General features: G+C 39.2%; 1 protein-coding gene across 4 annotated transcripts in view; it reads left to right on the top strand.

Moving 5' to 3' along the window:
- Cpeb4 (cytoplasmic polyadenylation element binding protein 4) overlaps positions 1 to 20,888 on the top strand; it is a 62,228-nt gene extending 41,340 nt beyond the window's left edge. For 2 of the 4 annotated variants that reach the window (XM_021213548.2, XM_021213550.2), the window contains 7 exons: positions 5,548 to 5,571; positions 7,198 to 7,371; positions 11,275 to 11,364; positions 12,004 to 12,122; positions 14,288 to 14,402; positions 15,261 to 15,442; positions 16,570 to 20,888. In XM_021213548.2, coding sequence (XP_021069207.1) covers positions 5,548 to 5,571; positions 7,198 to 7,371; positions 11,275 to 11,364; positions 12,004 to 12,122; positions 14,288 to 14,402; positions 15,261 to 15,442; positions 16,570 to 16,797 — 932 coding nt within the window. In that variant the 3' untranslated portion in view covers positions 16,798 to 20,888. The remainder of the gene's footprint in view (positions 1 to 5,547; positions 5,572 to 7,197; positions 7,372 to 11,274; positions 11,365 to 12,003; positions 12,123 to 14,287; positions 14,403 to 15,260; positions 15,443 to 16,569) is intronic. The other 2 variants (XM_021213549.1, XM_021213551.2) reach the window with 1 other exon arrangement.
- The last annotated feature ends 6,748 nt before the right edge of the window (positions 20,889 to 27,636 follow it).

Below are 27,636 nucleotides of genomic sequence, written 5' to 3' on the forward strand. Positions count from 1 at the left end.
TTTTTTTTTTTTTTTTTTTTTTTTTTTTCGAACATGGTTGAGTTCTATAAACTTATACTTATAGTATTGTTCACCCAGCTTCTTTAACACTGTATCTGCAGTGTCATTCCCAGGCTGCATCATGAAAAAATCTACATCTTCAACAAACACTGCTTCAGGAATCCCTAAGTGGATCAGCTACCTGTTTCCAGCAGCAGTTTCTAAGCCACATCCGTCCTTAGCCGTGGCCATCTTAAGAAAGCACCAGAGCAAATAATTGCCTTCTGAGGCGTAGGCTGTTGGTGTCAATGATTAGCAAACCACTACTTTTAAATGCAGCTCCCTCAACTTTTCACTGTCTTTTAAAAAGGAATGATAAAAGCCTGATATCATGTCACTTTATCACCAAGCCTAGACAGGCTGCAGGGAGCCATCATAGTTTATTCTGACTTTTAAAACCATGGGAAGTGATTCTGTCTATGAAACACTGTATTTCTACATCTTTGTTATCTCACAAGTGTCAGTAGTCAGAGCCTTTCCCTTTTGTTTGAATTGGAAATAAGAGCTACTTACCCCCTCCTTTTGCACATTTCAATGCAAACATTCTAATTTTCACTGATTTTTATTATGTTATTTGTTTTGAAATTTTCAAGCAATCTCAGAACTTTAGGTGGGTAAATGGGTTTAATCCTAACTAAATAAAAAGGGTCAGAATCCTTTCCTAGTTTGGGGTAGTTTAGATTGGAATAACATTGGAATTTGTATGCACAGTGCTAAAAGAGCTCACTCATCCATAGATTCCCATGACTTCTTGTTTTGCCTTGCTTTAAACTTATTTTCATACTATCAAGTGACCTTCAGGGACTGGTGACTTTTCAAAGATGAGCTAGTGTAATTCAACCAATAATAATTAAAGCCTCGGTAATACTGTTACATAATATTATTACACACCTTGCTTCTGTGTTAATTATAGAAGGCTTTTTTTTTTTTCTGGAGGGAATTCATGGGTTTAAATTAATTTAAAAACCCAAGCTTTCTAGCTACTTTTTGAGTGCCATGTTAGTGTATTAGTTTGCTGAGGATCAGTAATAAGTACACAAACTATATGACTTAAATAGTAGTTATTCCCCACTTGTAGAGGCTAAAAGTCATTTTGTGGGGGTTTAGAGACTAGAAGTCTGAGATCAGGAATGCTCAGTAGTTATCTCTCTGAGACATATCTTGGTATGCAGATGGCTTCTCCTTACATGGTCTACCTTTTTATACATCTGCATCCTGCTTTCTTCTTAGAAGGACATGAAGGTCATGTAGGATGAGGTCACCAAATGCCCTCACTTAACTTTACCTCTTTAAAGACCATGTCTCCAAAAGCCATCATATTCTGAAGTCCTTAAATGTAAGACTTCAGTGTAGAAATGTGGGTGTGGGAAAATTTCAACCCACAATGAATGTCTTTACTAGTAAATTTTTATGTAATAAGCACATACGTTTTATGGTTCAGAAACATAAGCTTGAAACTTAGTTTCTTGGTTAAGTAAAAGTGCTAAACATGAGCAGACTTACCTCTAAGCTTTTTTCTGTGACTTAGCTAAGCACTAAGTTAAATGTTGTCTAAAAGATTAATTCATCCCTATGTTGAAGACTAATTTTATCAAAGAGAACCAATAGTCACTACCACTGCTAAAAAAGAGAAGTCTGTCCTTTTGTTCTATCATTTTTCCTTTAATTTTTATTTTCAGTTCTCTATTCTCCTCTATTTTAGCCTTTAGAATTAACTGAAAGATAAATTTTGAGCACAAGAAAATCCACACCAACAACAGAGTATTAGGGATTGGACTCATTTGTATAGTTCTTCCCTCTAATGATGTCTGTTCATTTAGAAGTATCAAGCCTTCTTCACGTGTTCCAGAGAAGGAGTTTTGAGAGCCATCTTTTAAAGGCTGTCAAAGACATGTCTCCTAATGATAGGTTTTTAGAATGAAGCAGGAAGATTATTTGCCTGAAATGTGAGCAGAAATCTTATCAAAAAAGGAGGCAGTAAAATGTATAGTTTTGAATGCTACTGTCCGAAGAAACTAGTGTGACATAGGAAATTTAAATTTCCAGCTATCTGTGTAAATTTATTTTGACAGTGAATTTATTAAACTAGAGTGTAATTGTAAAATCACTTAAAGTATTATTTTTGCAACTTTGTTGGACTAGATGTAGACATAGTGTTAACAGATTAATAACAATAAGCTTCAGATCTTTGAATTTTATCTTTGTGTGTATGTATGCATGTGTGTGTGCTGCCACATATATACAGTAATACTTGCATATATTAAAAGGGTCACATAATTGATGTTTTCTTTTCATAAATATATTCTAGAATGGATACTTTCAAGTGAGGATAAAAGGGTGCTTAGTTAAGAAACAGTATCTCATCTTTATAACGAAAGGCATGCAGAGAGAGAGAAACCAATTATTCTGCACCTTTTTTGCAATTCTATCCCACAAACTAATGGAATATTTTACTAGAGGAAATTTGATTGAATATAAGTCTTATATGAAAATCATATGTAAGCAGTCCTGTAGAGGTGCTTTAGAAACGAAGCACCATTAATAGATTAATAATATGTATCCAGAAGTTAGACATTTATGACCACAATTTTTCAAGCATGCTTTACCATTCTTGACTCTTGTTAATTCTGAACATTAAAGCAGTAACAACTCTATAATCCCAAATCCCAATAAAAAATAAAAGTAGAGATACACAAATAACATTCATTTTTACTCTAATGGAGACTGGGAAGCAATACTAGCATGTGTCTAAAAAAAAATCATACCAGTCAGCCCCTTAGTAATTGTGGGAAAAGAAAATTCTTAGCAGAGAGTACTTCAGCTGACTAATGAGAACTTTCCCCAAACATGTTTGTCATTGTGAACGTTCCCCCTTGTCACTTAACTAGGTGTTTGCAAAACATCAAATATGTTAGACTTTGTATCATAAGGTTAGACATCTGTGTGACATTTTCCCCAGGAAAGTCTGTGTTACAAGTATTTCACAATGTGTGTTCCAGACATAACTTGGAGTCAGTGAGGAAGAAGCAGTAGATAGTTATATATATAAAGAGGGGACATTTAGCATTCAGTTACTATATGGATCTGGTTTTATAGGCATGTTCATCAAGTACAGTTTGCTTGCTTTTCCTTATATGTCACTTGTCAAAATTCACATGCACACATGTACAAAATATAAGTCAAAATAAAAAAAAGTACATTCTCATTTTTGAGTTCCAAACATCATTAGTTTTCAGTACTAGTTTACACTAATTTTGTTTTTTTTCAAGTTCTTATAGTTGTAAATACTGTGCACCTACAGCCTACTTTTCCCTTAATATGAAAAAAGGTGTCTGATTAGCTTTCAAACCTTTAATCCCAGAATTTGACCATAAATGCCTGCACATTAACCACTTAATTTTGTGCTATATAAATTAAAATTTCACACTTGAAGATTTTGTGGATACTTTAGTTATTTATCTGGAGCTCTTACTACTCGTGAAGGTTTGGGGTTTTATTGATTTTTTTTTTTAATGTGAGTTTTCTTGTTGTCTTTGTAGCTTTTAAAAGCCACTCTTTTAAATACCTGTTTTCCCAGGAATGGAAGTAGCATAAATCTAATTTTAAAGATAGAACTCAGATTCCCAAGTCATTCTTTTCTCAAACTGCTTTGTCTTTGAAGTGGTTATCTAAATAGAATGTTCTCAGGCAGACTCCCACTTTTGTGATGTCACCTGTCTTTCTAACCTCTGTCTGGTAAGTTGGAGAGTCGCTCATGATCTCCTAACCTTGAAGTTGCCAGAATGAGCACCTATCAGACTTTCCTAGAGGAAAGTCTCAGCGCTGTTGTAGGCCACTCACCCCAGCAGTTCAGCGGACTACAGTGCTGTGTGGTAATGGTAGAAAGGTATTTTTGTATGAAAACTAATTTTATTTTGCAAAATATTTTTTCTGGTAGTTCTGAGTTAAAGTGATTGAGTCTAGAAGATTAGAAGTGAAAGTCCTGGCAGTTTTTAGAGTGACATCTGAAGAGGCTGCCTCAGTGTTCTATTTAAACCCAGTCCCCAGCCAGGTCTCACTCATGCTACATTCTTTGCCTGAACACAGCAGCACCCTTGCCTGTGCATGGAAATGCTGATATTCCTCCAGGTTTCCTTTAAGATCCCACCTAGGTTCCATCCCTGCCACCCCCTTTACTTCAAGGCATTCTTCTCTTCTGTCCCTGTTGCATGTGCTACGTGCATGTGCTACGTAACCAATGGAGCTATGTTCCCAGAGACATCCAAGGTTAATGGTTGTATTATATACTGTGTTTTCTCCTATCTATACATACATACACACACACACACACACACACACACACCTATAATAAAGTTTAATTATAGTTGAGGTATGTAAGAGATTAACAACAATAATGAAATATAATTTAAATGTACAGTAATAGAGGTTATATAAATATAGTCTCTCTCAAAATATCTCAGACCTGACTAACAGGCAGGTAGCACAAAATAGAAACACATTGGACAAAGAGATGATTCATACCAGCTTTTATAATGCTACTCAGAACTTATCAATTGTATTTCTGGATTTTTTTTCCATTTGATATTTTCAAATTGAGATGTACCATTGGCAAATGAACCATGGAAAATGAAAGTGGGTAAAGAGAGGTCTGTAGCCATAGGCATGGCTCATTATACAAATTCTGTGTGACCCTGTGGGATGATCACTAGTTCCTTGAGGTCAAAGCTTTAGGTTGTTTTATCCACTGTGCTTAGCAAGAGCACGGGGTCAGGAATTATTGAATCGTGCCAAGGCTCTACAACAGGATAAGCCTTCAGTGCCAGTTTGTTTCAGAGAGAGCACATTTCCTCAGATATTCTTGGTCTGAAGTTGATGCTGTTTCTTGTGGATTCAATTAATTACCTTTTCTCTTCCTTTGAACTGCAACTGACTTGATGAGAGAATCCCAAACTTTCAGTTTTGAACATTTGGGACTGGGTAGAAAGTTTCTTTTTGTTGGTGGTGGGTCATTTGTTTGTTTGACTGAGGCCAATATATAAGTTGCCTAAAATTTTCATTAGTTACGAGTTTCTTCTATTTGGAATGAACATAAAAATACTGTAAATATGTATTCTGTAATGGTGAAAAGTCGTGAATTCAATATTGATATGTTTACTAAATTATTAGCATAGAAGTCTGAGAGAAGGTATAATAAACATAGTGGCACTTGGTGTAGATCATGTCACACAGCCTTAGCTTCATATTATCTTGGTTCTTGGATGCTGACTACAGCCAAAGGTTTTCTTTAAAACAAGTGAGATTTATAGTGTCTTTGAAGTTCTTTTTAAAAATGCATGGCCACCACCGTCTAATTTCTTGATTTTTGATACCTAGACCAGGAAATATAAAGAGTATGGCCATCTTTCCATTTCAAAAGCTCATAGATGAAATCTCAGTGGATTCTTTGACAATGTTTGAAAGGTTGTTTTTGTTTGTTTGTTTTGTTTTTTCTTCTCATTTGACATGCAGCAAGGACTTATGGGCGAAGGAGAGGTAACATCAATGTTTCTCACTTTTGAATGTATCAGTTCTATATGGAGAGAATTGGGCTTACGCAGATTATAATCTCTGTGGGGAAGGAGTGAAGGGAAGTAGCTGGGTTTAACCTATATGGAATCTCTGTGTTGTAGTTGGAGCTGTAGACATTCTAATTGAGTAGATTTAAAGAGCTTGATAATGTGGATTTAAATTCCCTATATTAGATATTTAGCTTATTTATAGCTAAAGATTTGCCTTTTTAACTCCTTAGAAGAATTTAAGAATTTTTTTCTTAAAGATTTGAATATTTAAAGGCTAGACTTGTCTAAAGATTATCTCATTAATTGGAGAGTCATTTATACTTAAGTAACTTATATGAGCTTGTTTTACTAAGTAAACATGATACATGTATTTAGTTTAAAATATGAACTGGATAAATGAGTAATTCTATAAATGCTTTAGAAAAAAAATGGGATTTTAGAGACTCGTTTCTCAGACATTCCTAGCTAAACTTAATTTTCTTCACTGTAATACTTTTGCTATTTTATAAGACCATAAAGTCACTTAGACTTAAAATGTGATTTAGAGAGAGAGAGAGAGAGAGAGAGAGAGAGAGAGAGAGAGAGAGAGAGATCATTCAGAAAGTAATCTCCAATTGTAGAGCCATTTTGAATCATGATTTACTAATAGCATATAGGATACATTTGTGACAGAAACACTGTTGTTGTCTATGCTTGGGAATGGTACTTACAACTGTGGCAACCAAAGGGCTTGTGAGCATCCCAATAAAGGAAGAGTCTTGAGATCATTTCTAGAGGACCATTAACCATTCCTCAGAGAACACCTAAAAGTAGATAGAAGCCTGAGCAGGGCTAAAGGTTGAGAGATGCAGCTATCTTTGCCTCTGTGCTTTGCTTATAATATAGACATTTCTATTTTCCTGTCAGGTGAGTATGGGAAAGTTACAGACATCAGTGCTTCTAGTCTTTCTACTTTCTTATGTATTCCAGATGATTGGAATTTCAGTTTTTAGAATAGTTTTTCAAAACAGATAGCATCCTTAGTAAGCTGATGATCATCAGCTTTAGCATGCCTTCAGATCTTAAATGCTGTAAGACTAGAAGCTGAATTGGGTACCAACATTAAGTGGGCTTTGATTATATCCTATTAAGGTAAATTAAAATGAGTGCTCATTTTAAATTGACTTGCTCATTTTAAATACATTTTTTAGGAAAGTGTGCAGAGACTACATAGTTTGGTCCATTAAAGAAATGTATGTAATCAGTATTTTATAGCTAAATTTAATATTCCATGTCCTTGTATAGGTTACCATGGGGCACTTGCCAAGGCAGTGCAGTCTGCTGCCAACTGGTTTCAAAAGAGTACTCTCTTCTAACAGGGCTTCCATTTCACATCCTGAAGCTTCTGCATTCCCGGGAGATACTTGGGTATCTCCCTCTGTTTAACCATAGTCTCTCTGATGCAGTAGACCTTAAGGTGATAACAGTTCAAGAGCATAAGTAATCCTGTAGTGGACAAATAAAAACAGCAGCTCTATCAACTCAGGTCTTCTTTGGTGTGTGTAATAGTTAGTGGCAAGGAACCTTTTCTATTAGCTTTCTGTTCTGCTTTCTGTTCCAGGTCAGTCTTCATTGTTTCCGATGGAAGATGGATTCCTGGATGACGGCCGTGGGGATCAACCTCTTCATAGTGGTCTGGGGTCACCTCACTGCTTCACTCACCAGAATGGGGAGAGAGTGGAACGATATTCTCGCAAGGTGTTTGTGGGTGGATTGCCTCCTGATATTGATGAAGGTATGTTCAAAAAGTACTATTTGGAGCCACGTGCCACTCTGTGGCCCAAAGGGGAAGTTATATCTAGGGTTTGCTGTCACAGCGCCTGTCTTACCCGGCTCTGACTCTTCAGTCTCACTCATCTTGTTCTCTTGTCCTGTCACCCTGTGGTAATAAACCGTGATACCGCCTATGGTAAGATTAGCTGCAGGAGGAGGCAGATGAGCTGAGGGCCAAATTCAGTGGGAAGGAGGGAAAACCCCAGAGAAGATTCTCCAAGGAGTCTATTGTAGACAACATGGGCTTAACTGCCATATTTTGTTTTCTCCCGTTTTATTGTTACTGTTTTTTATTTCTTTTCTATTTTCCATTGTTTCAAAATTTTAAATTTTAGATTAAGCTTGAACTTTTTAAAAATATAGTCTGTAGTTGTATTACAAGGAAGAATCTTAAAAGTGATTAAAAATTCATATTATATATTCATTCAGCAAACATTTAAACAGCTGCACTGTTCCTCAGCTTATTTATAGAAGTAAATAAGATAGAGAAACCCTGTTTGTAGAATCTACATTCTAATGGGGGAAGGTGCATCAGAAGTATATAAACATAAGAGAAGGTATCAGAGAACAGTGTTGGAAAGCAAACAGTTTTATGGGGTCTAACGTGCAAGGATTCTTCTTACTTTGAATGGCTAAGGAAACTCCCTTTAAGAAAGCATTATCTGAACTGAGACTTGAGTCAGTAGCCAGCTATACAAGGACTTGGAGGGATTAGTTATCCATTAATATTGAGTTTGTTTCTGGTTTTAGTAACTGTAATAAAAATCACAGAGGCAGACCATCCAGCAATTATATAGCCTTGGGTACTTTGTTTTTTTTTTTATCTTGATCTCCTGAATGGAAATGGAAATAGACTAATTCATGTTCTATAAAATAGAATCAATTTCTGTAAAAGTCTGTAATATCTAAAAATATTTAGTCATTTGTCACTTAGACTGAGATCAAGTTTATCAAACTTCTAGAAGGTTGACAGTTATAACAAACACACTTGTTAAATATCTTGATAAAATTGCTGTTCCATTCACTTCCATTCTCCATATAACCCCCAGAATACAGAGCTTGAAAAATACTGTAGTCTACACAATTGTGCAGTACAAAATTACAGAATTTCTGTGGGATATAGGATGAGAAGGAGATCATTTAAAGTTGAAACAGGAACAAAACCAGAATTAGTACTTGGACACTCTAAGCAAGTCAAGTAGCATGCTGTGGCAGTGATCCTAAAGCAAGAAAGTTGAAATGCTGCTCTGCTGTAGTCTTGAAAACATGGTGAACACCTGAGAGGGGGCCAGGGGCCCTCAAGGCCAGTTCCTCCTCTCTGGCAAGAGAGCCTTGCTTGTTGCATTTGGATTTAATCTTCTTAAACTGGAGCTGAGAGGGTTCCAGTTTGTCATCACACAAGCAGAGGCTCTCCCCGTCCTAGTGCAGGTTATGGTTACTTCTCCTCTCACCATCTAACTCATCTTGCTCAGGAAAAGTGACTTGGGAACCATACAACTCCCAAGTTAGCCTAGTAGCAAGCTCCTGCAAGCCAGTCTCATTTGCACTAAATTGTACTGCACAAATTAGTAGAGCAGAGTAGACTACAATGTTTCCCAGCTGGAGAGAGAGTAAAACAAGGGAAGGAAGGAATAAGGCTAGGAAAACCATGAGATATTGGAGTTGCATTGGAAGTACCAAAATATATTACTTTTATTATACATAGGTATAAAAGTAGTTATAAGCACATTTGTTTGCGTGTATATTCATTTATTTCCTAGCTTTGTCTACTGAAGAAGACTTGAAAATAATGAATACCCTCTACTTATGAACATATGGGATTTCCTTTTTGCTGTTAAAAGGAACCCAGACTACATTTTTTTAAAAAAGCATTCTAAAGGTCGACATGATTCTAGAGGTGAGGTAAGGAAACAAGATATGGAATATCTTCCTGTGCCACAAAGTATGGCAGTGCAAATGACAGGGAAAGGTCAGAATGTCCTGGGAGCTCCCACTGGACCACTCAGAAAAGGAGAAAGGAGACAGAGGGAGGAATGATTAGGTGAAGAGAGAGAGAGAGAGAGAGAGAGAGAGAGAGAGAGAGAGGAGAGAGAGAGGAGAGAGAGAGAGAATATAAAAATAATTAAAGAGGGAATTGGAATATTTTAACTTGTTAGGTAAAGTAGGTGTGGACAAACATAATAAACAACTAGAAGATAAAGAGAGCTCTTCCATACTGTGCAATACCAATAAGCAAATGTAGAAGGAACAGTGGCAACAGATCGTCAACATTTGGCAGCCATGGTGGTTACCGATGTATCAGTGGGCACCTTCTAAGAGGTGCCATGACGAATGCAACAGGATGCTGGTAAGTAACACAGTATTCCTTGCAAAGTGCAAGTCAGATACAGAGAGGAAAATGGTTTCTTGGCAGAGAAACCAGGCAGAAGCCAGTGACCAAGATCATTGTGTCTAATTAATGATGAAGTGACACAGCATCATTTGTGTTTGCGATACATAGCATGACAATGGTCATGAGGAAGCAGAATACAAATCCAAATGAAGACACTGCTAGATGGAAATACCATAGACCAGATTGCTTATCAATACCAGGAACTTTTCATAGTTCTGGATTTATGGGAAGCTCAAGGTCAAAGCATTAGGCAGCTCCTTGCCTGATCAAATTTTTGATAATAGTCATCATTGTAAGTCCACATGATAGAAGTGGCATACTCAAAATGGGGCTTCTACCTCCATAACCCAGTCAACTACCTAAGGCTCCTCCTCTAAATTCTCTTACATTGGGGATCTGATTTTAGCAGAAAAGATTTACAAGATTGAGTGTACATTTAGACTATAGCAGCATACTATAGAACTGTGGTTCTCAACCTTCCAATGCTGTGACCCCTTAATACAGTTCCTCATGTTGTGGTAACCCCCCATCATAAAATGATTTTCATTGCTGCTTTATAACTGTAATTTTGCTACTGTTATGTAATACAAATATCAGCTATGCAGATGGTCTTAGATGACTCCTGTGAAAGGGCTGTTTGACCCTCAAAGGGGCCGAGGCCCACAGGTTAAAAACCAATGCTATATAGACTGAATGTGGAGAGCTAAGAAGGGCTAGCACTTCAGGGAAGTGACTCTCATACAACATGTGCTCTGGATGGGATTCTATATCAGGTAGAGTCTCAGCACTGGAGAATAATTGAATCCTATTGACTTCTTGAATATGGAAGCTACATAGTTATAAAAGAAAGCAACCTGGCTTTGAGCTAATAGCAATGGTAGCATTTGGGAATTATAAAGCATAATGTTAGTAAAAGATTGTGGATGGATGAGTTGATTCATTTATGTATCTAACTATAGGGAGGAAGAGGGAGGCGTTGAAGGCAGATGTACCAAGTCCTGAGTGTGATGTGTACGTGAAGCAATGCAGTAGCTCTTCATACTGTTGTTGGATAGATTTGTATTAAAAGGGAGAACACAAAAGGGTAGTGATGAAGTGATGAGGAAGGAGGGAGCATGAGTAATGATGAGAGATAGAAAGCTAATTGTGGTCTGGTTTTACCTGCCATTGTTCTCTTTTTTTGTGCTGGATATATAAAAATGTATAGTATATAAAAGTATATAAGAATGAGATTGACAATGAAAATGTGAAGCTCCAGGTGAAGCCCTACAGCTTGAGCATGTGTGTTCTGACTGCTTAGGTAGGCACTCACTGAGACACTCGGGTAGACTTGGGGACTGGACACATACTTCTTTGAGTGTCCACATTATTCTAGCTACAGGCTATTTTTATTTGTGACTTCATTACAGTAAAGTGATTTTATATTAAAAAAAAAACATCTAAAACTAATACTACTTTTTTTGTTTTCATTAGATGAGATCACAGCTAGTTTCCGTCGCTTTGGCCCTTTGATTGTCGATTGGCCTCATAAGGCAGAGAGCAAATCTTATTTTCCACCAAAAGGTAATTCTTGAGATTCCAATATTAAGGTTCATTTTATTCTCAGATTGTCTAATTTGGAGCATCTTCATAAATGTTTACTTTGACTTCAAAAGCTTTTGTTGTTAAATTTATATTTTTCTAAGTGTGTTTTTAAATATTCTACCTAATATACTTTTAATTCAATTTTAATTACACATTACAAGCTGTTTCCAGATACTACCAAGTAGAGCTGGCGAGAAGGGTTAGTACTTTTGCCATACCTGACAACCAGGGTTCTGTCCTCTTCTCTCTCTCTCTCTCTCTCTCTCTCTCTCTCTCTCTCTCTCTCTCTCTCTCTCTCTCTCTCTCTCTCTCTCTCTCTCTCTCTCTCTCTCTCTCTCTCTCTCTCTCTCTCTCTCTCTCACACACACACACACACACACACACACACACAGAGAGAGAGTATGTTTCTGTGACCTATTTAGATTCTACTAAAAATTATATTCTACTAAAGATTCTACTCAAATGAGGTATTGATGTGTTCAGACTTTTAGTAGGAATGTTGTTTTAATTTTTTTTCATATTTTCTATTCTTTTTCCCTTAATTTTAATCTAAGCTTTTTTTCCTATGTATGACAAAGACAGGAAAGCATTAAGTCTTGTATTGTTTCTTCTTCCCAGGCTATGCATTCCTGCTGTTTCAAGATGAAAGTTCTGTTCAGGCTCTCATTGATGCATGTATTGAAGAAGATGGAAAACTCTACCTGTGTGTATCAAGTCCAACCATCAAGGATAAACCAGTGAGTATAGTTTAGCATAAAATTGCCTTTTGTGTATGCCTCCACTCACCTGCTCTGTGTGAAAACTTCTTGGGATTTCTACTTAAAATTTATGTGTTTGAAATTAAATATAATAGGTTTTACTATGTGTTCTTTGGTAATTTCATACATGAATACAAGGTATACCAACCCCCCTTCCAGCTTTTAGAAAACATCCTTCCACTACATCTTTCTCCCAACGACATTATCTCTTCCTCTTTCTCCACCTCTTCATCTTCCTCTTCTTTTCCTTCTATTAACTTACTGGGTCTAATTAGCGCTGTCTATGTATGTGTACATGGCTGTAGAGACATCCTCTAGAGCATGGTCAACCAATAATGGGCCATGCTACTAAAAAAAACTAACTGTCCCTCCCCAAGTAGCCAATACCTACCAAAAGCATTACGAATGGGGCCCTATGAGCATCTCTCATTGGAGCGGAGCCTGGCTTTTCTTGTGCAGGCAACCACAGCTGCTGTGAGTTGGTAAAGACTAGTTTTAGCATCCCCCTCAACCTCAGCTCTTGCAGTCTTTCTACTCCCTCTTCCTGAACCTTTTGGGGGTAAGGATGTGTGAGATAGATGTCCCATTGCCTGAACACTTCACAATCACATATTCACAGCACTTTGAACAATTGTGAGTCTCTGTATTAACCACAATCTACTGCATAAAGAAGCTTCTCTAATGGTCAGTGAGATATGCTTAATCTATAGCTGTAAGAATAAATATTTTGAAGGGAGTTTAATACTATATACCTTTATCAGATAATAGTAGGTTGTCCTCTTATAGTCAATGACCTACCCAGCTTGGTCCAGGTAATGGTACCATAAAGTGGGCCATAAGTCCAATAGAAGGCTGTTGGTTACTCCATATTTTTGGCACTATTGTACCAATGGACAAATCTGCCAGGCTGGTTGTTATTGTAGCTCACAGGGTTCATAGCTGGGTAAGACTGTTAACACTTTTCTAACCCAGCAGCCTACAAAGTACCTTTTCGGCTATAAGTGGGAAGGTATAATTGCAGAAGAAGATTGTGAGGAAGAGGCAGAGAAGGGGCTGGAGGAGACTAACACTGAGGGTGTTTGAAAAAACATATGGAAACATATGGAAATAAATCTTTAAATACATTTTTAGAATTAAAATTAATTTATTAAATTATTTAATAAGAAATAAAATAAATTAAAGCATTTAAATAAAACTTTAAAAAAAATTTGCAAATATTAGCAATATTTTTACTTTGAAATAGTTTTGAAACTATTCTATAGACATATATATATATATATATATATATATATGACAGACATAGTGAGAAGGAGGGAATTAGAGCTACATTGCACAGAGGGATGATGCTCCTACCTTAAGTCATAGGTTATCTGACAAAAGCCCAATGCCAGGTGTGGGATAACCTCCCCCCACCTATTTAAGTTGTTAGTTGGGGTCCTCAGAGACCCCAAAACTAATACAGGCTATTATCATTGTTCTTGGCTACCCACAAAAACTTGATGGTAAGACTTTATTGCTAAAGACAATCAGACACTCACAGTACCTGGAGAAGTCAAACTGGTACAGAGGATGTACAGGCTTGCACCACCAGGCCTGGCGTATTATTCTTGATTAGGCTAATGGACACTAAAGTGTTTATCAACATAATACTGCTAGTGGTTAAGAGCGCTTGCTGCCCTTGCAGAGGACCTGGGTTTAGTTTTCAGCACCCAAATAAATAAAAATAAATAAATCTTTTAAGAACATTTACAAATATTAGCAATATTTTTACTTAAAAATAGTTTTGAAACAATGTAATAGAATCATTAGTGTCAACAGTAAGTCTGCATTGCCTGGAAATATCCTGAGTCCTATTTTATTTAAATTTAAATTATATATATATATATCCTGTAAGACTGGGTAACCTGAAAAACAGATAATTAACTTGTAGGAAATTAAGGATATGTGGTCTGTTAAGGATTTGGCTTATAGTAAGTAAATACTTCTGGGATAGTCTTACTTTGAAATGAAACAGGGAGAGCTGTTTCTAAGCCTTTTGGTCTGACAGCTTTATTGATCTCTGATAAGATGGGGATATTGTAAAACACTCGGCAACAATTTTGAACTTTTCTTGATGTGAGCATTTTGATTTACACACTCTGTAGGTGCAGATCCGGCCCTGGAATCTCAGTGACAGTGACTTTGTGATGGATGGCTCACAGCCACTTGACCCACGGAAAACAATATTTGTTGGTGGTGTTCCTCGACCATTACGAGCTGGTATAGTTAAACAGGCGAAGTTCCTGTATTGTTAGCATATGAACTATAAAGATCTTCAGCTGAAATACTCCAGGAGCTTTGAGTTAGTGTGTGTGTGTGTGTGTGTGTGTGTGTGTGTGTGTGTGTGTGTGNGAGAGAGAGAGAGAGAGAGAGAGAGAGAGAGAGAGAGAGAGTGTTAGTTCTAATGTTTAAGTTAGAATTAATGTACTCTGTTTCCTATTGATAGTTGAGTAACCTTGGACAAATGATATAAGTTTCCTAATTCTCAGTTTTCTAACCTGTTAAATGGAATCAAAAGTACATAACTTTATAGAGTTGAGGATTAAATGAAATGACTGCTGCAGAGTGCCTAAGTGTAGTACTACAGTGCTGATCATGTTACTATCCTTTATAGGAAATCCAAAGCCCTCTGTGTGCTGAGATGTGCAGGGCTTCTTTTCCATGTCCTTAATATCTCAACCACTGTTTACGGAGTTTCTAATGCAACCTCAGCCTCACATAGTTTTAGAATAATACCTACAAAGGAATTACATCCCCAACTGACTTGAATAACTTGAGGTTTAAGAATACAGTAAGATTAAAATAAAGTTTCATGTTTTAACATTTCATCTTGGAGCCTCAGTTTACTCAGAAAATTTACTACCTATTTCATGGGTTGTGAAAATTAAGAAAGCACATTGTAAACCAGCCAGCTTGCAGTTAAATAGTCACCCAGCAGAAAAGTTATTATAATAGTTATTGTAATAATGATTTAGATTTTAATAATGACTATAATGATGCATACTCAGAGGTCGCATGAAACTTTAGATGAGCCAGATGAGCTTTCCTGGTAGTAAGTGCCTTGCTCCTCTCTTTTAGTGGAGCTTGCAATGATAATGGATCGGCTGTATGGAGGTGTCTGCTATGCTGGAATCGATACTGACCCAGAGCTCAAATACCCAAAAGGAGCTGGAAGAGTCGCGTTTTCTAATCAACAGAGTTACATAGCTGCTATCAGTGCCCGCTTTGTTCAGCTGCAGCACGGAGAGATAGATAAACGGGTATGTCCTGGAATGTGTTTGTGGAGAGTTCTAGAAATGGTGCCCCATCTAATGTAAGCCCTGTGTTTGATGTACGCTGGCACTTCCCTTGGGACTGGGACTGGGACTGGCAGCCAGCACGGTGACACCATACTCCACCTCCCGAGTGCTGAGATGAAAGGCATGCGACACCACGCCCGACCACAGTCTTCATCAGTTAGTTTTTATTGTGCTGTTCACCGTCTGAGCTATAAACATGGTCAGTGGTGTTTTATACTCACTATTTCAGGTCCTATGTACTCAGTGTCTGTGGTCATTCTCTAGTGTGAGTAAAGAGGAAGGTCGTACTGTAGCTACAAGTGATGGGCAGGACATGCTGTAACACAGTCACCTGCCTTCCTGCTCTTCATTCACATATCCCTAGCAATGGGCGTTTCAGAGCTGGGGGTTATCGTTAGAAATGATAATTTTGGTTTTCCACAGTGAAATCCCTAGGTTCAGCCTCTCTCCAGATCCTCTGCAGTGTGGGACTCAAGTCCTAGGAGGTTCCATCCATAGCATCATCAATCTTTTGTAGCTGGTAAGGTAGTGGCCAGGTCATTTTAATACCTGAGAGGCTCAGATGACAGCTGGCCTATTGAACCCTGGTACAGGCCCAGTTCTGTAAAGTCACCTCTAACTTTTAGATTCAAGTAAACTACCCTGACAGAGAACACAGTAAGCCACATCGTGTTGTTCCAGACTCCCAACATTGTGATTACAACCCAAGATGTAGACACTTAAACCACCAGCCAGGCTCAGCAACCACTCAAAAGTTCATGAGGCAGAAATCAGACATCTTTTTGTCCACTAAATCTTACAGTACACATTTTGTGAGAGATAGAAGTGCTTAGATGGTTTTGTTTAAATTATGATAGTTTCTGATAAAATTATTCTTTTGTCTCTTTTTTGTCTGAAACTTGATTTTAACATGATGATCAATATAGATATCTTATGAAAAGCTATTTAAAATGGACAATCTTTATTGCAATAAGTGCATCACTGCTCCTTCCTGTGGCACCTTGGCACAGGGAGGTGGAAGCACAACACAGAAGTGGACTCGCACATGGTACCGAAATGCCAACTCCCTTTTTGTCTCTCTGATGCAGGTGGAGGTTAAGCCATATGTCTTGGATGACCAGCTGTGTGATGAATGTCAAGGGGCCCGTTGTGGGGGGAAATTTGCTCCATTTTTCTGTGCTAATGTTACCTGTCTGCAGTATTACTGTGAATATTGCTGGGCTGCTATTCACTCTCGTGCTGGCAGAGAATTCCACAAGCCCCTGGTGAAGGAAGGTGGTGACCGCCCTCGGCATATTTCATTCCGCTGGAACTGAAGAATGAATGACTCCAGAGCTCATTTGCAGGCCTCAGAAGAAGTGCCCTCTTCTGTTAATCCCGACTCTTCCTCAGCCTCTTCACACTGGCACATCCTGCACAGCAGTGTGCAACTATCAGTCGTAGAATGAAAAGAACAACCTACAGCATAGGTATTTTGTAGACTCTCATGTCACTGCAAACAGTATGTTCAGCTCCATTTCACATTGCCATTATGTTGCATGCAGGTTTTAATTCTCTTGTTTTGCTGGAGGCCAAGAGGATCCAAACTTGCTGTAGCATTTTCTTAGAGGAGAGAAATATTAACAGAGAAATGAGACAATATTTTGAGGTTTTAATTGCTGGTAATGATATAACATAAAAGAAAACTTTATCGAGTTAATCACCAACAGTAACACTATCGTCTGTTCTGACAGTCTCCCCCAGGAAAGTGCTCTTGCCATTTCTTTGCTTTCATTCCTTATCTCTCTTTTCTATCCCTTTTTATTCTTTAACAGCAATGGAGGAAGTTAACAGTTATTAACAGGAAAGAGTATGTCAGAGCAAGCAAATGCATGAGCAAGATTGAACAGCATAACCATAAGAGCTTTGAGGCTGACAATAGCTTGATCATGCCTCAAATGCCTTCATACATCAGAAAAAATACAGTAGGCAGGGCTGAGTTTGTTTTCTTTGAAATAATTCTTAAGATTGCGAATGTAAGAATTGGGTGACTTTACTACTGAGGGGAGTGTGCTTATTTATTTAACTGACTTCCTAGTCACAGCCCCAGGAAACCTACCAAAGCTAGAACTTAATTATGTCTGGTGGGAAACAGAAGAACAAATACATACATTTTATTTTTGTTATTATATATAAACTCTATATCCTAATTTACTAACAGTCATCAGGTGTCAGCCTTTGCTCTCCACTTTGACATTAAAAACAACATATCTAGACATACCTCAAGTATATCATTTTTGACTTTGTGTTACACTACACTTGTAGCCAAAACTGGAAGATTAAAAACAACATACAGATAGGCTGCCCATTGGCCTTGTTTTCCATTTGAAGTTACTTTGGAATCCTGTAATTTAGTTGTAACATAGAAAATGTGGGGGGGGAAGGTTAAAAAAAAAAAAAGTCAAGTAGTTGCAAAGTGTTTTGCACTGTTGAACTAAGTAATTGTGTAAATCTGTGCAAAAGTCCGTATGGTTATCTTACTCTTCCTATAAGGTACAATAACATACACTTTCCGAACTTAGCATGGGACATAGTGTTTGAAGTGCCAACTTCATCAAGTAATGCATGCTTTATTATAAATACAACCCTAGCTTTGAAAGATGTTCTTATGTTTTGAACAGTCTGCTTCGGGGGTAAATTTAAAATAGTCTCTTGAAGCCCCGGTCATGGAAGTAAATTTTGGTTTAATTGACATTCTCTTATTAAATGCCCTACCGTAGTTCAAAGGATTGCTATCAGTGTGCAAAGCATCTAACAGCAGCAGTCTAAGTGCAGTCTTGCTAGCTGTGCTGCTAACAGTACCATCTTGGATCCTTCAGAACCAAAGACTTGCCCACAGTGCTGTCACTGCCTGGCTGGTGACCCTTCTGCTGTCTGTAGGAAAAGCAGCCCTTTATTTTTAACACAGGCTTTAATGAACTACACCTGTTAAGTTCCAAAGGTCAAAATGGAGGCACTTGCTGTCTAAGAGTCCAACAGAAAGAAGGAGCCACTGTCAAGGAATCCCCTGCTAACAGAACAGCGGAGCAGCTGTGTGGTGGAGGGTGCTGTCTCTCATGTAGCTGGTCAGGGACGTTTTTTTCTTTTCTCCTGAACTACATGATTCTAATTGGAATGTTCATTTTCTTCCTTTAATGCTTGTAGGTGGCTTGGGGTGTGCTATTGTGCTGGTCCTACTCAGTAAACAGGTGTGATGAGTTAACAAGAACTAACACTGCTTGAGAACTAGCTTTGAGTAATACTTTTCCCTTTGTACACAGCCTGCTGAATTCCGGTACAGTGTCTGTAGCTGACTTATTTTGTCATGCACATGATGTACATTTGTTATGCACTACTTTTGTATACCTTGTTTTTCCAACAGTGAACATTTTTAGGCACACTTTTCACTGACGGGATATCTCTTTATGCAATACCTCAATTTTTCATATTGCAAAGAGTAGCTTTTTGTACTTTTATTACTGAGAGATCTTCATATACTTCATTTTTTAATATAAATAATTTTAATAAATTTTATTTTCTTATATTCTGCTTTTTATACATTTCAGTGCTCTGCATACATTTTAAATTATGAATGTTGTGCACTGGCAATGCTATTTTAGAGTCTGCAGAGAAGAGAAAGCATGTTGCTTAAACATCCTTCCCCAGCACCAGCTACTGGTGTACCTATAATTTAAGAAATAGTCTATGTAAAGTCACAAATTAATGAAAAAAATTCGCATGAAAATGACAAGATAACACTGTAGTTCCTAAAAAAAAAAATTAAATGCATAACCATAGGGTAGAAATTTAAAATAACAAAATTGTCTACAGCTTCTTACTAAGTTTTTTAAATTATTCATAAAATGCAGACATTTTGGGTGAATGTTTAATCATTTTTAATCTTAATTAATTGATGTTACATGTTTGATTCAGAGATGTCTGCTCTTTTAAATTCTATATAATAAAACAAAATCGCCTGCCACAGGACAGGTTTGTAATGTTAGTATGCATGACTAATGTAAGAAATTGATATTCTGCTAATATTTACTTGTGATTGTGTGACAAGCGTGTTTACAGATGATTTGGTTCCACTTCTTTACAGGGCATAAACAATGATTATCTATTACTCTGAACTTTATGATTACATGTCCTTCAGATTACATGGGATTGTAGTTGGGAGTTACCATGTAACTCAAACATTATTAACATGTAATTAGTTTACAGGTTTTAGGGTATCACTTCAATTTACCAAGCATGTAGTTCTAGCGCACTAGCATGGCACCAGCCATGTATTTACAATGTAGTTACAGAGTAATTACATGGTTATTTTTGCAATGTAAAATAAAGTGTTTCTGATTATTTTCTATGTAAAGGACCCCCCCCCCACCCTACCCATGCCCCCTGGCTTTGGTATAATATATTTACTTCTCCATACACAGACCTCTGCAGAATGCAACATAAAACTTGCAGTGAATGAACCTAGCATTTTATGAGAGTGCTGTTGGAAAGACTTGATAATTCACCCCTTTTTGTTTTGAAGAGTTGAATCTTCTGTTAAAAGGTGATTTAAAACTTGAATGTGATGAATTGTGGCAAGCTCACTCCAGTTATGTGCAATACTTATCTCACACTTTGGAAGATCTTTGCAGTGTAATTCTTTGTTTTTAATTGCAGACATTAAAAAATGTCATTTTCTACTGTTAAGAGTAATCCTCTTTCTTGCTGGTGTTTCTAAAGAAAAGAATCAGAAATCAATCTTTCTACTAATGTAAATTTGAGATTATTTTTAAAAATGGAATAAAAGAGGTTTTGGTCATTTGCTTTATTTTATTATCTTATTTTAAAGCTACTGTGATTGATAGCATTGTAAGAATTGGGACAATATTGTATTCAACTGTTTTATTTTTTATATTTTTAAAATTTAAAGTATAATTAGTTTTTATAATTTCATCAGATTTTTGTTATATTTTTTTGGAAGTGAAACTTTTAGCAAGTGGGTGTCTAGTTTTTACTAATCCCTAATTTTTCCAGTGTATTGCTCATATTATCAGAAGGGAACGTTATTTAAGTGCGTCAGTTAATTGTACTACTTGGCTGAATTTCCATATAGTTTTTACTGTGTATGGGGAGGTTGTAGTATTTATTCTAGCATTTTAAATAAGGGTAATTCATTTTTTATTAAAGTCATTTTCACGTTAAGTTCCTATTTTTGTATGTTCTACTCTTAAGTTATATAACACAGTTTCTTTTTTTAAAAGTTCATTTGTTGAAGTGCTAGTGGAAAATTAATGTTATTAAATAGTTTGCAAATGACTATTTATACCAGTATGCATATAATTTTTAAATATTTGTAATGTGAGATGTTGAATGAATAAAACTTTTAACTCAGCTTTCTTTTACTATACTTATTTCTTTTTAGCATAAGTAGACTCCCTTTTGGGAATATAACATTTTTGGAACACTAAGAATGTCCTGTTGGGCCCTGGCCAAACAAACCAGTATGAAAAAGTCTTTAGTCATGTGAGTGCTTGTGGCAGGCATTCCTGGCTTCCGGAAGTTGTAAGAGCTGTCAGCTGTAGTGTCTTTGTCCTTGTCATTAGTTCATGTGCTGCTGTGAGGTGTCTGGGGGTGGGGTGTATCAGCCTGCAATCTAAGTGTTCTTTCTCCCTCCTGGAGATTGACCCCTGCACCCCCATGTGATAAGCACATGCTCTACCACTGAACCTCATCTCCAATTTCAAAACTTTGAACTCTAAGTATTTTCAGAGACTGATGTCACAGGCTATCGTCTCTGGGGTTATAATCCCATAGCTCAGGAACTGCAAGTGTTGTCTTTTATTTGACCCATGTCTCATGTAGACTACTGAGTATTGTGATGTGTTAATACTTACGTTTTAAGATACATTTAAGTTTTCAATGATAACAACAAAATACACCCGTGAATACCCTGTTTGGGAAGTAACGTATCTGCACTTCCCTCCCATGATATACTATTGTATATCATCCTATTCTCGAATAGGACAGCAGGAGGCAAATGGACTGTGGGATGTTTTACTTCTCAGGTTTTTTCCCCAGCATGGAAACCAGCCACTGGGAATTGTGGGGAAGTGGGCTACATGGCGTATTTTTGCCCCAGGAGCTGTGGGTTGCAGGAGCTTTAGCAGAGTAGATACTGCATTCTCTTAATTGGCAATTTCTAAGACTTGTCTTGACAGTATATTGAAACTGCTCTAGAGAGCCCATGCTCCTATTAGTCACACTCTGACAGCTGTTGCCATTGTCCACCCATATGTGACAGGTTCCAGGTTTGCTTCTAAACCCTGTCACGCCCAGCCAGTCTCCTTAATCCCTATTTAGAGGACTAGAAAAGAGAAACTACTCTGTTGCTATTTGAATTAGCTTCCACTGACTTGGACCAGCACTTATAATTGCCACAGACACAGCGTATCTCCACATAAGCCACCAGCTTTGAGTCTGCCATCCTGGGTATGCTGTCTGCCTTCTGGGTCATATTGCCTCCTTAAAAATTATCCTCTGAGAATTCCCTCAGTATTCTCCCTCCCTCATATTCCGAGGATGGGAACTGCTGGATTTGAAAAACCAAGAATTTGGGATTTATCTTGCAATTCCAGGTCTCTTATTAGAGAACATTTCTGTTTTGAGATGCCATGAATCTTCTCTATATAAGTCCAAATCTTTCTCTAATCAATTGGGCTTTATTACTGGCCGTCAAGGAACATGTCTTATGGTGATTGTGTGTGGTGACAAATTACAAAAGGACTACTTGTCTCATGGAAGTTAAAAATGAGCATCAGCATCAAGTCCAGGATGCAGCACAACATCCATGGTTTGTGTTGCACAGTCTCTGATTAAGTGTCCATGAGAGATGATGTAGGCAGATGGGGCCTAAGGGCGGTGAACTGGGGACACAGATGCTGGGATCTAAGCTTGAGCCTGCTTTATCCTCTGCCTTCTATTTCAGGAACTAGAGCTTTGATGCCATACAAATGTCTGTGTGATCAAGCAAATGTCACCATTTTAAAGAGATTATTTTCATCTCTTCTCCCACACCTCTGTGATATCAAACACAGAAGAAAAAAGAACCAGGCAGACCTAGAAATGACTCCCTAGAATCCGCCAAAGGCAACAAGGCATCTGAGCTCATTCTGAAATAAGTTACCCATAAAAATAGCTGGGGAGGGATCAGTCATTTAAGTGAGCAAGGTGGCATACATGATTTTCGGTAGCAACCAGTAAAGACCTGATGCCTCTATCTTTGGGGGAATTGAGGCACACTTAATATGAGAGGGCCACCTGAAGCTACATCTCATGCCATCAGTTGTTGAAAAATATGATGACAGTGACTCGGGGCAGGACGGGGAAAGTAGAGCAGCCTTAACTATCATTTGTCTCTCAGCAGCCCTGACTCCACAGTGCCCAGTTTGGTTCTGGGAAAGAAAGTGGTCATGGCACCTGTACCCATCAGTAAGGATACACCCTCAGAAGTATTGGACAGGCCATTTAAGTACCCTGTGGGGAGGCGGGCAGTGTAGGCAATTGTACAGCATAGCTACGGCACAGTAAAGCCCAGATTTCCATTCTCATCTGTCAGCCCCCGTTGTTTTCCCTGTGGTCCTCAGAATCATCACTGCCACCAGATCAAGGTTTAAAAATAAAATCGGGCCAGGCAGTGCTGGCGCACGCCTTTAATCCCAGCATCCAGGAGGCCGAGGCAGGTCAATCTCTTGAGTTCAAGGCCAGCCTGGTCTACAGACAGAGTTCCAGGACAGGCAGGGCTACACAGAAAAACCCTGTCTCAAAATAATAATTATTATTATTATTAATAATAAATAAAAATTAAAAATTAAATTGGATTTTGTTTTGTTCTGCATGAAAGATTTGGAATTCTTAAAAAGTGCCAAGTTCCTCAAATTCAGTAAAGTATTTTTATTAACAACAAAAAGGAGTAACAACAGGCCATGTGAGGGAGAGTACTCAAGAGCATAAACTGTTTTGGAGGGCTTTCTTTTACAGGGTTTAAGAGTAGGGGAAGTTCGGTTACTAAGGGTATTTGAGGGTGATTTTTTTCTGTATTGATTACTGCATTTGGTCATAAGCATTTTTCTATTTTTTCATGCACCTTCCCACAATACATCTGTTTGTTTTTCATTTTTTCTTTCTGCTCCTGACAGCAGCTTTCCCCTCCCTCCCTCCCTCCCTTTCTCCCAGTGCCACCTCCTTTCCCCAGATCCCCTCCTCCTCCCACTCCCCTTCAGAAAAGGGGAGGCCTCCCAGGGATATCAACCAAACACAACATAGCAAGCTACAGCAAGACAGGGCACACTCCCTCATATCAACGCTAGATGACACAATCCAGAAGGAAAGGGTCCCAAAAGCAGGCAAAAGAGTCAGAGACAGCCCCTGCTCTCAGAAGGGAGTCCCAGAAGGACGCAAGGCTACCCGACTATACCTTATATGCTGAAGAGCTAGGTCAGACCTACACAGGTTCTCTGGTCCCTGTGAGCCCTGGCTGGTTGATTCTGTGGGCTGTGTCTTGTGTCTTTGAGCCCTCTGGCTTCTCCAATTCTCCTCCTCCCCTCTCCCACAGGATTCCTCAAGCTCCACCTATGTTTGGCTGTGGGTCTCTAATGCATCTGATTTTAATCATATACATCTTCAATTATTCGTTAAGCATATGGTGATGATCAATAGAATTTTCCCCTAAAAATTCACACAGGGAATGCAATTTGTCCTAATCGCATGTGCTCTCAAAACTAGTTTATGCCTAGTTGTACTAGAGTATGCCTAGTTGTACTGGAGTAAAATTAAATAGAAACTCATGATTGCTGGGGGAGGAGGAGACTCCACTGTTCAAGGTAGGAAGGTATACAGCTCAGTCCAAGTCCTGGCTTGAGAACAAGTTGGTAGGTATATTGTTTGGAGAGGGGTATGTGTGCATAGTCTATGCAGGTGAGGGTCCCAGACTGCCAACTGCATCGTTAAAAGAGGGGTGTATGCATAGCTCACACTAAGCAGAGTCCCTATGTTTGCCTGCCTCTGTATGAACCTGCAAGTGAAGATAACTCCTGCTGGTGTTGTGAGGCATTGCTTCCCTCATATCAAGGCTCCCTTCAACCTTCCTAACATCTAAGAAGCTATGTTCTATAATGACACTCAGCTTAAGGCGAACAAGGTCCACATTGGTTAGGCAATCTATAAACCAGGCACACAGATTACAGGTCCTATCTAACCTTTTTGTAAATTTGTTCTTTCTTTTTTATTTTTTTATTTATTGGCATTTATTTTATTTATTGACATTTCAAATGTTGTCACCCTTCCCAGTTTTCCCTCCACAAACTCCCTATCCCCTCCCCCTCCCCCTGCTTCTGTGAGGGTGCTCTCCACCCACCCACCCACTCCTGCCTCAGTGCCCTAACATTCCCCTACCCTGGGTCATCGAGCTTCCACAGGACCGAGGGACTCCTCTCCCAGTGATGCACGATAAGGCCATCCTCTGCTACATATCCAGATGGAGCCATGGGTCCCCCCCACCCTGCCATGTGCACTCTTTGGTTGGTGGTTTAGTCTCTGGGAGCTTTGGGGGTCTGTTTGGTTGATATTGTTGTTCTTCCTATGGGGTTGCAACCCTCTTCAGGTCCTTCAGTCCTTTCCCTAACTTCTCCTTTTTGTAAATTTCTAACCTATGAAGAAGTTGTCACCAAGACATTATGCTGAGATGATGGTTTGACAAGAGTGCCTTTAACAATAGCAGGATAGTGACTCCGGGGGAGTCAGGTCCCCCTAGATTGTTCAGACATGTTTCAATTTACCAACACCACATAGGTGCCAAGAAAGGATGGCCACCTGGCTAAGTACACTTCTGGATGCTGGTTCTTAGGTGACAGAGAAAGAATAGCGGGAGGAGGGAGGATAGTCCAGGAGGATAGTTTGTAGTTCAAACAAAATCCCACTGAGGAGAAAGACTTCAACTTTTTTTTCCTGTGAAACTTCATAACCAAGCATAGTACACGTTACATATTGATTCTCTGGATAGTCTCTGTGATATCAAAAAACTAATTCTGAAACCCGAACGGTAGCAGACACTTTTGCACTCTGTCCTTGTGAATTTTTCAAGTCAGTTTTTGCTTCTGCCCTGGAATGTCAGCAGGGTCAAAATAGATTCCTTTTGGAAATTTTTAATCTTGATTTTGTATATATTCGCGAAAGAGAGAAAAGTATTTGCCATTTTTTGGAGTAATGGGGCTTTGGAGGAGGCGCAGGCTTTTGATTTGTGCCCCGGCCTGAACAGCTTCTGCTGGACAGATGTGCAGCAGTGGAGCCTGAAAGAAGCAATTAGAGCATTTGACTGGATTACAGCAAGACACCTTCAGAGGCAGCCAGTCACGCCCTGCGCCCAGTGAGCAAGTCCCTCAAAGTTCTAATCTGACTAGGATAAATCATGGGTCTCTAAACGTGCTAAGGTAGGCTTTGACTTAGTCCCATAAGGGACCTTAGTAAGTCAGAATCAGTACCTTCTCTAAGGGCGATTAGGGATGTGAGTGAAGGGGCGCTCGTGGCTAGGGCGGAGGGCAGAGAGAATGAGGATGGGAAGAGGAGGAGAGTGGAACGTGCATGCGCATGCAGCGACCACCTCCACACTCCATCCCGCTCTGGGTTTGACCAGGGTCGTGCAATTCCACAGTGATGAAGTCTTTATGCAAAAAGGGAAAGTGGACTCCTCCTTGGCTTTCCTCAACCCCACACTGCGCTTCAATATCCTTTCCTCTGCGCTCCAGATAGAGAATGAAGTTTCCTGATCGGAGAATGTTTGAGTGTCATCTGTGCGGAAGCAGCACCAACAGCCACACCTTGCTACAGGCTGCATGTCCAGCCTGTCAACCTTTTTTTATACCAGAAGCATTGCGGCTGCTCCAGTGGTTAACCCTCCTCTTACAGTTCCTGCCCCTGTGCTGGGTGAGGACATGGGGCAGTGGCAGAGCCACTGCTGCAGGTGGGAACACTCAGATGCCCCTTGCCCAAGGTTGATTTTTCTCCTGTGTATCCTCTGGCCCCCGTCCCTGGCAGCCCACGGCAGTTGCCATGGTAACAGAGAGCCGTGAGACTCCAGGCTGCCAAGTTTTGCTATGCAGAGCCAGCTAGTCAATCAGTCTCTCTCTCTCTCTCTCTCTCTCTCTCTCTCTCTCTCTCTCTCTCTCTCTCTTCTTCCCATTTCCCTCCCTCTTTCCCTTTTCTTATCTCTTCTGTCTCCTTTCTCCTTCCCCCATCTCTCCACACATACACCCATTTCCAGGAACAGGAGTAGTTCTCCCACTACATGGGGCTGTGCAGGGCAGCACAGGGTATGAGTCTGTGTTGGCAAACAAGACACAAACCCCAGAAGGGCTGGGTTCTGAGGCTTTAGTGTTCTGAGTGTGGATGAGCCCTAAATCTCTTTGGAGGAAAATGTAGGAAAGAAGTAGGAGCTGCCAGAATGTAGGCGTGTGCCCCTTGGTAGCCTATCAATGATACTGCCTTTAAGGAAATAACACATTTTTGTTCTTCCCTCTTTGCCCTGAGTGTAAAGTAAACCAAGGCACAGTTGGATGGGGCCATCCAGTTGGATTTGGGATTTAGACAAACTTGGGCCAAACCCTAAAGCCTGGCATTGTGTGGATATGGCTCTGGGTCAGTCTGAGTTTCTGTCCCTGAGCTGCCTGCCTATGACTGACCAAGTAACATGACCATATTAGTAAGCTCCTGACAACCAGCTTTGGCATCACTAGGTTGAGGTGACAATGAAATGAAGTGTTTACAAAAGCGCCTGAGCCAGGAACTTGGTGGTCCCCATTTTCACTAGCATTTATTAACAGCAACTGCCTGGTAAAGGCAAGTTCCTCGGGTCTCTGAGGTGGCCTATGCCACCAGCTTCCTGCAGCTAGAGCTCTGGTTTGCCTTTACTCAGCAGGGGAGCTGTCCCACTGCCTTAAGAGAAAACCTCCTTCCCCAACCTCCACTGTAAACTCCCCTGTGCTTGGGCCTCTGTGCTTGAGCCTCTGTGCTTGGGCCTCTGTTCATGGGCCTCTGTGCATGGGCCTCTGTGCTTGGGCCTCTGTGCATGGGCCTCTGTGCATGGGCCT

The sequence above is a fragment of the Mus pahari genome, chromosome 14, assembly GCF_900095145.1.
Source record: "Mus pahari chromosome 14, PAHARI_EIJ_v1.1, whole genome shotgun sequence".
Classification (NCBI taxonomy): domain Eukaryota; kingdom Metazoa; phylum Chordata; class Mammalia; order Rodentia; family Muridae; genus Mus; species Mus pahari.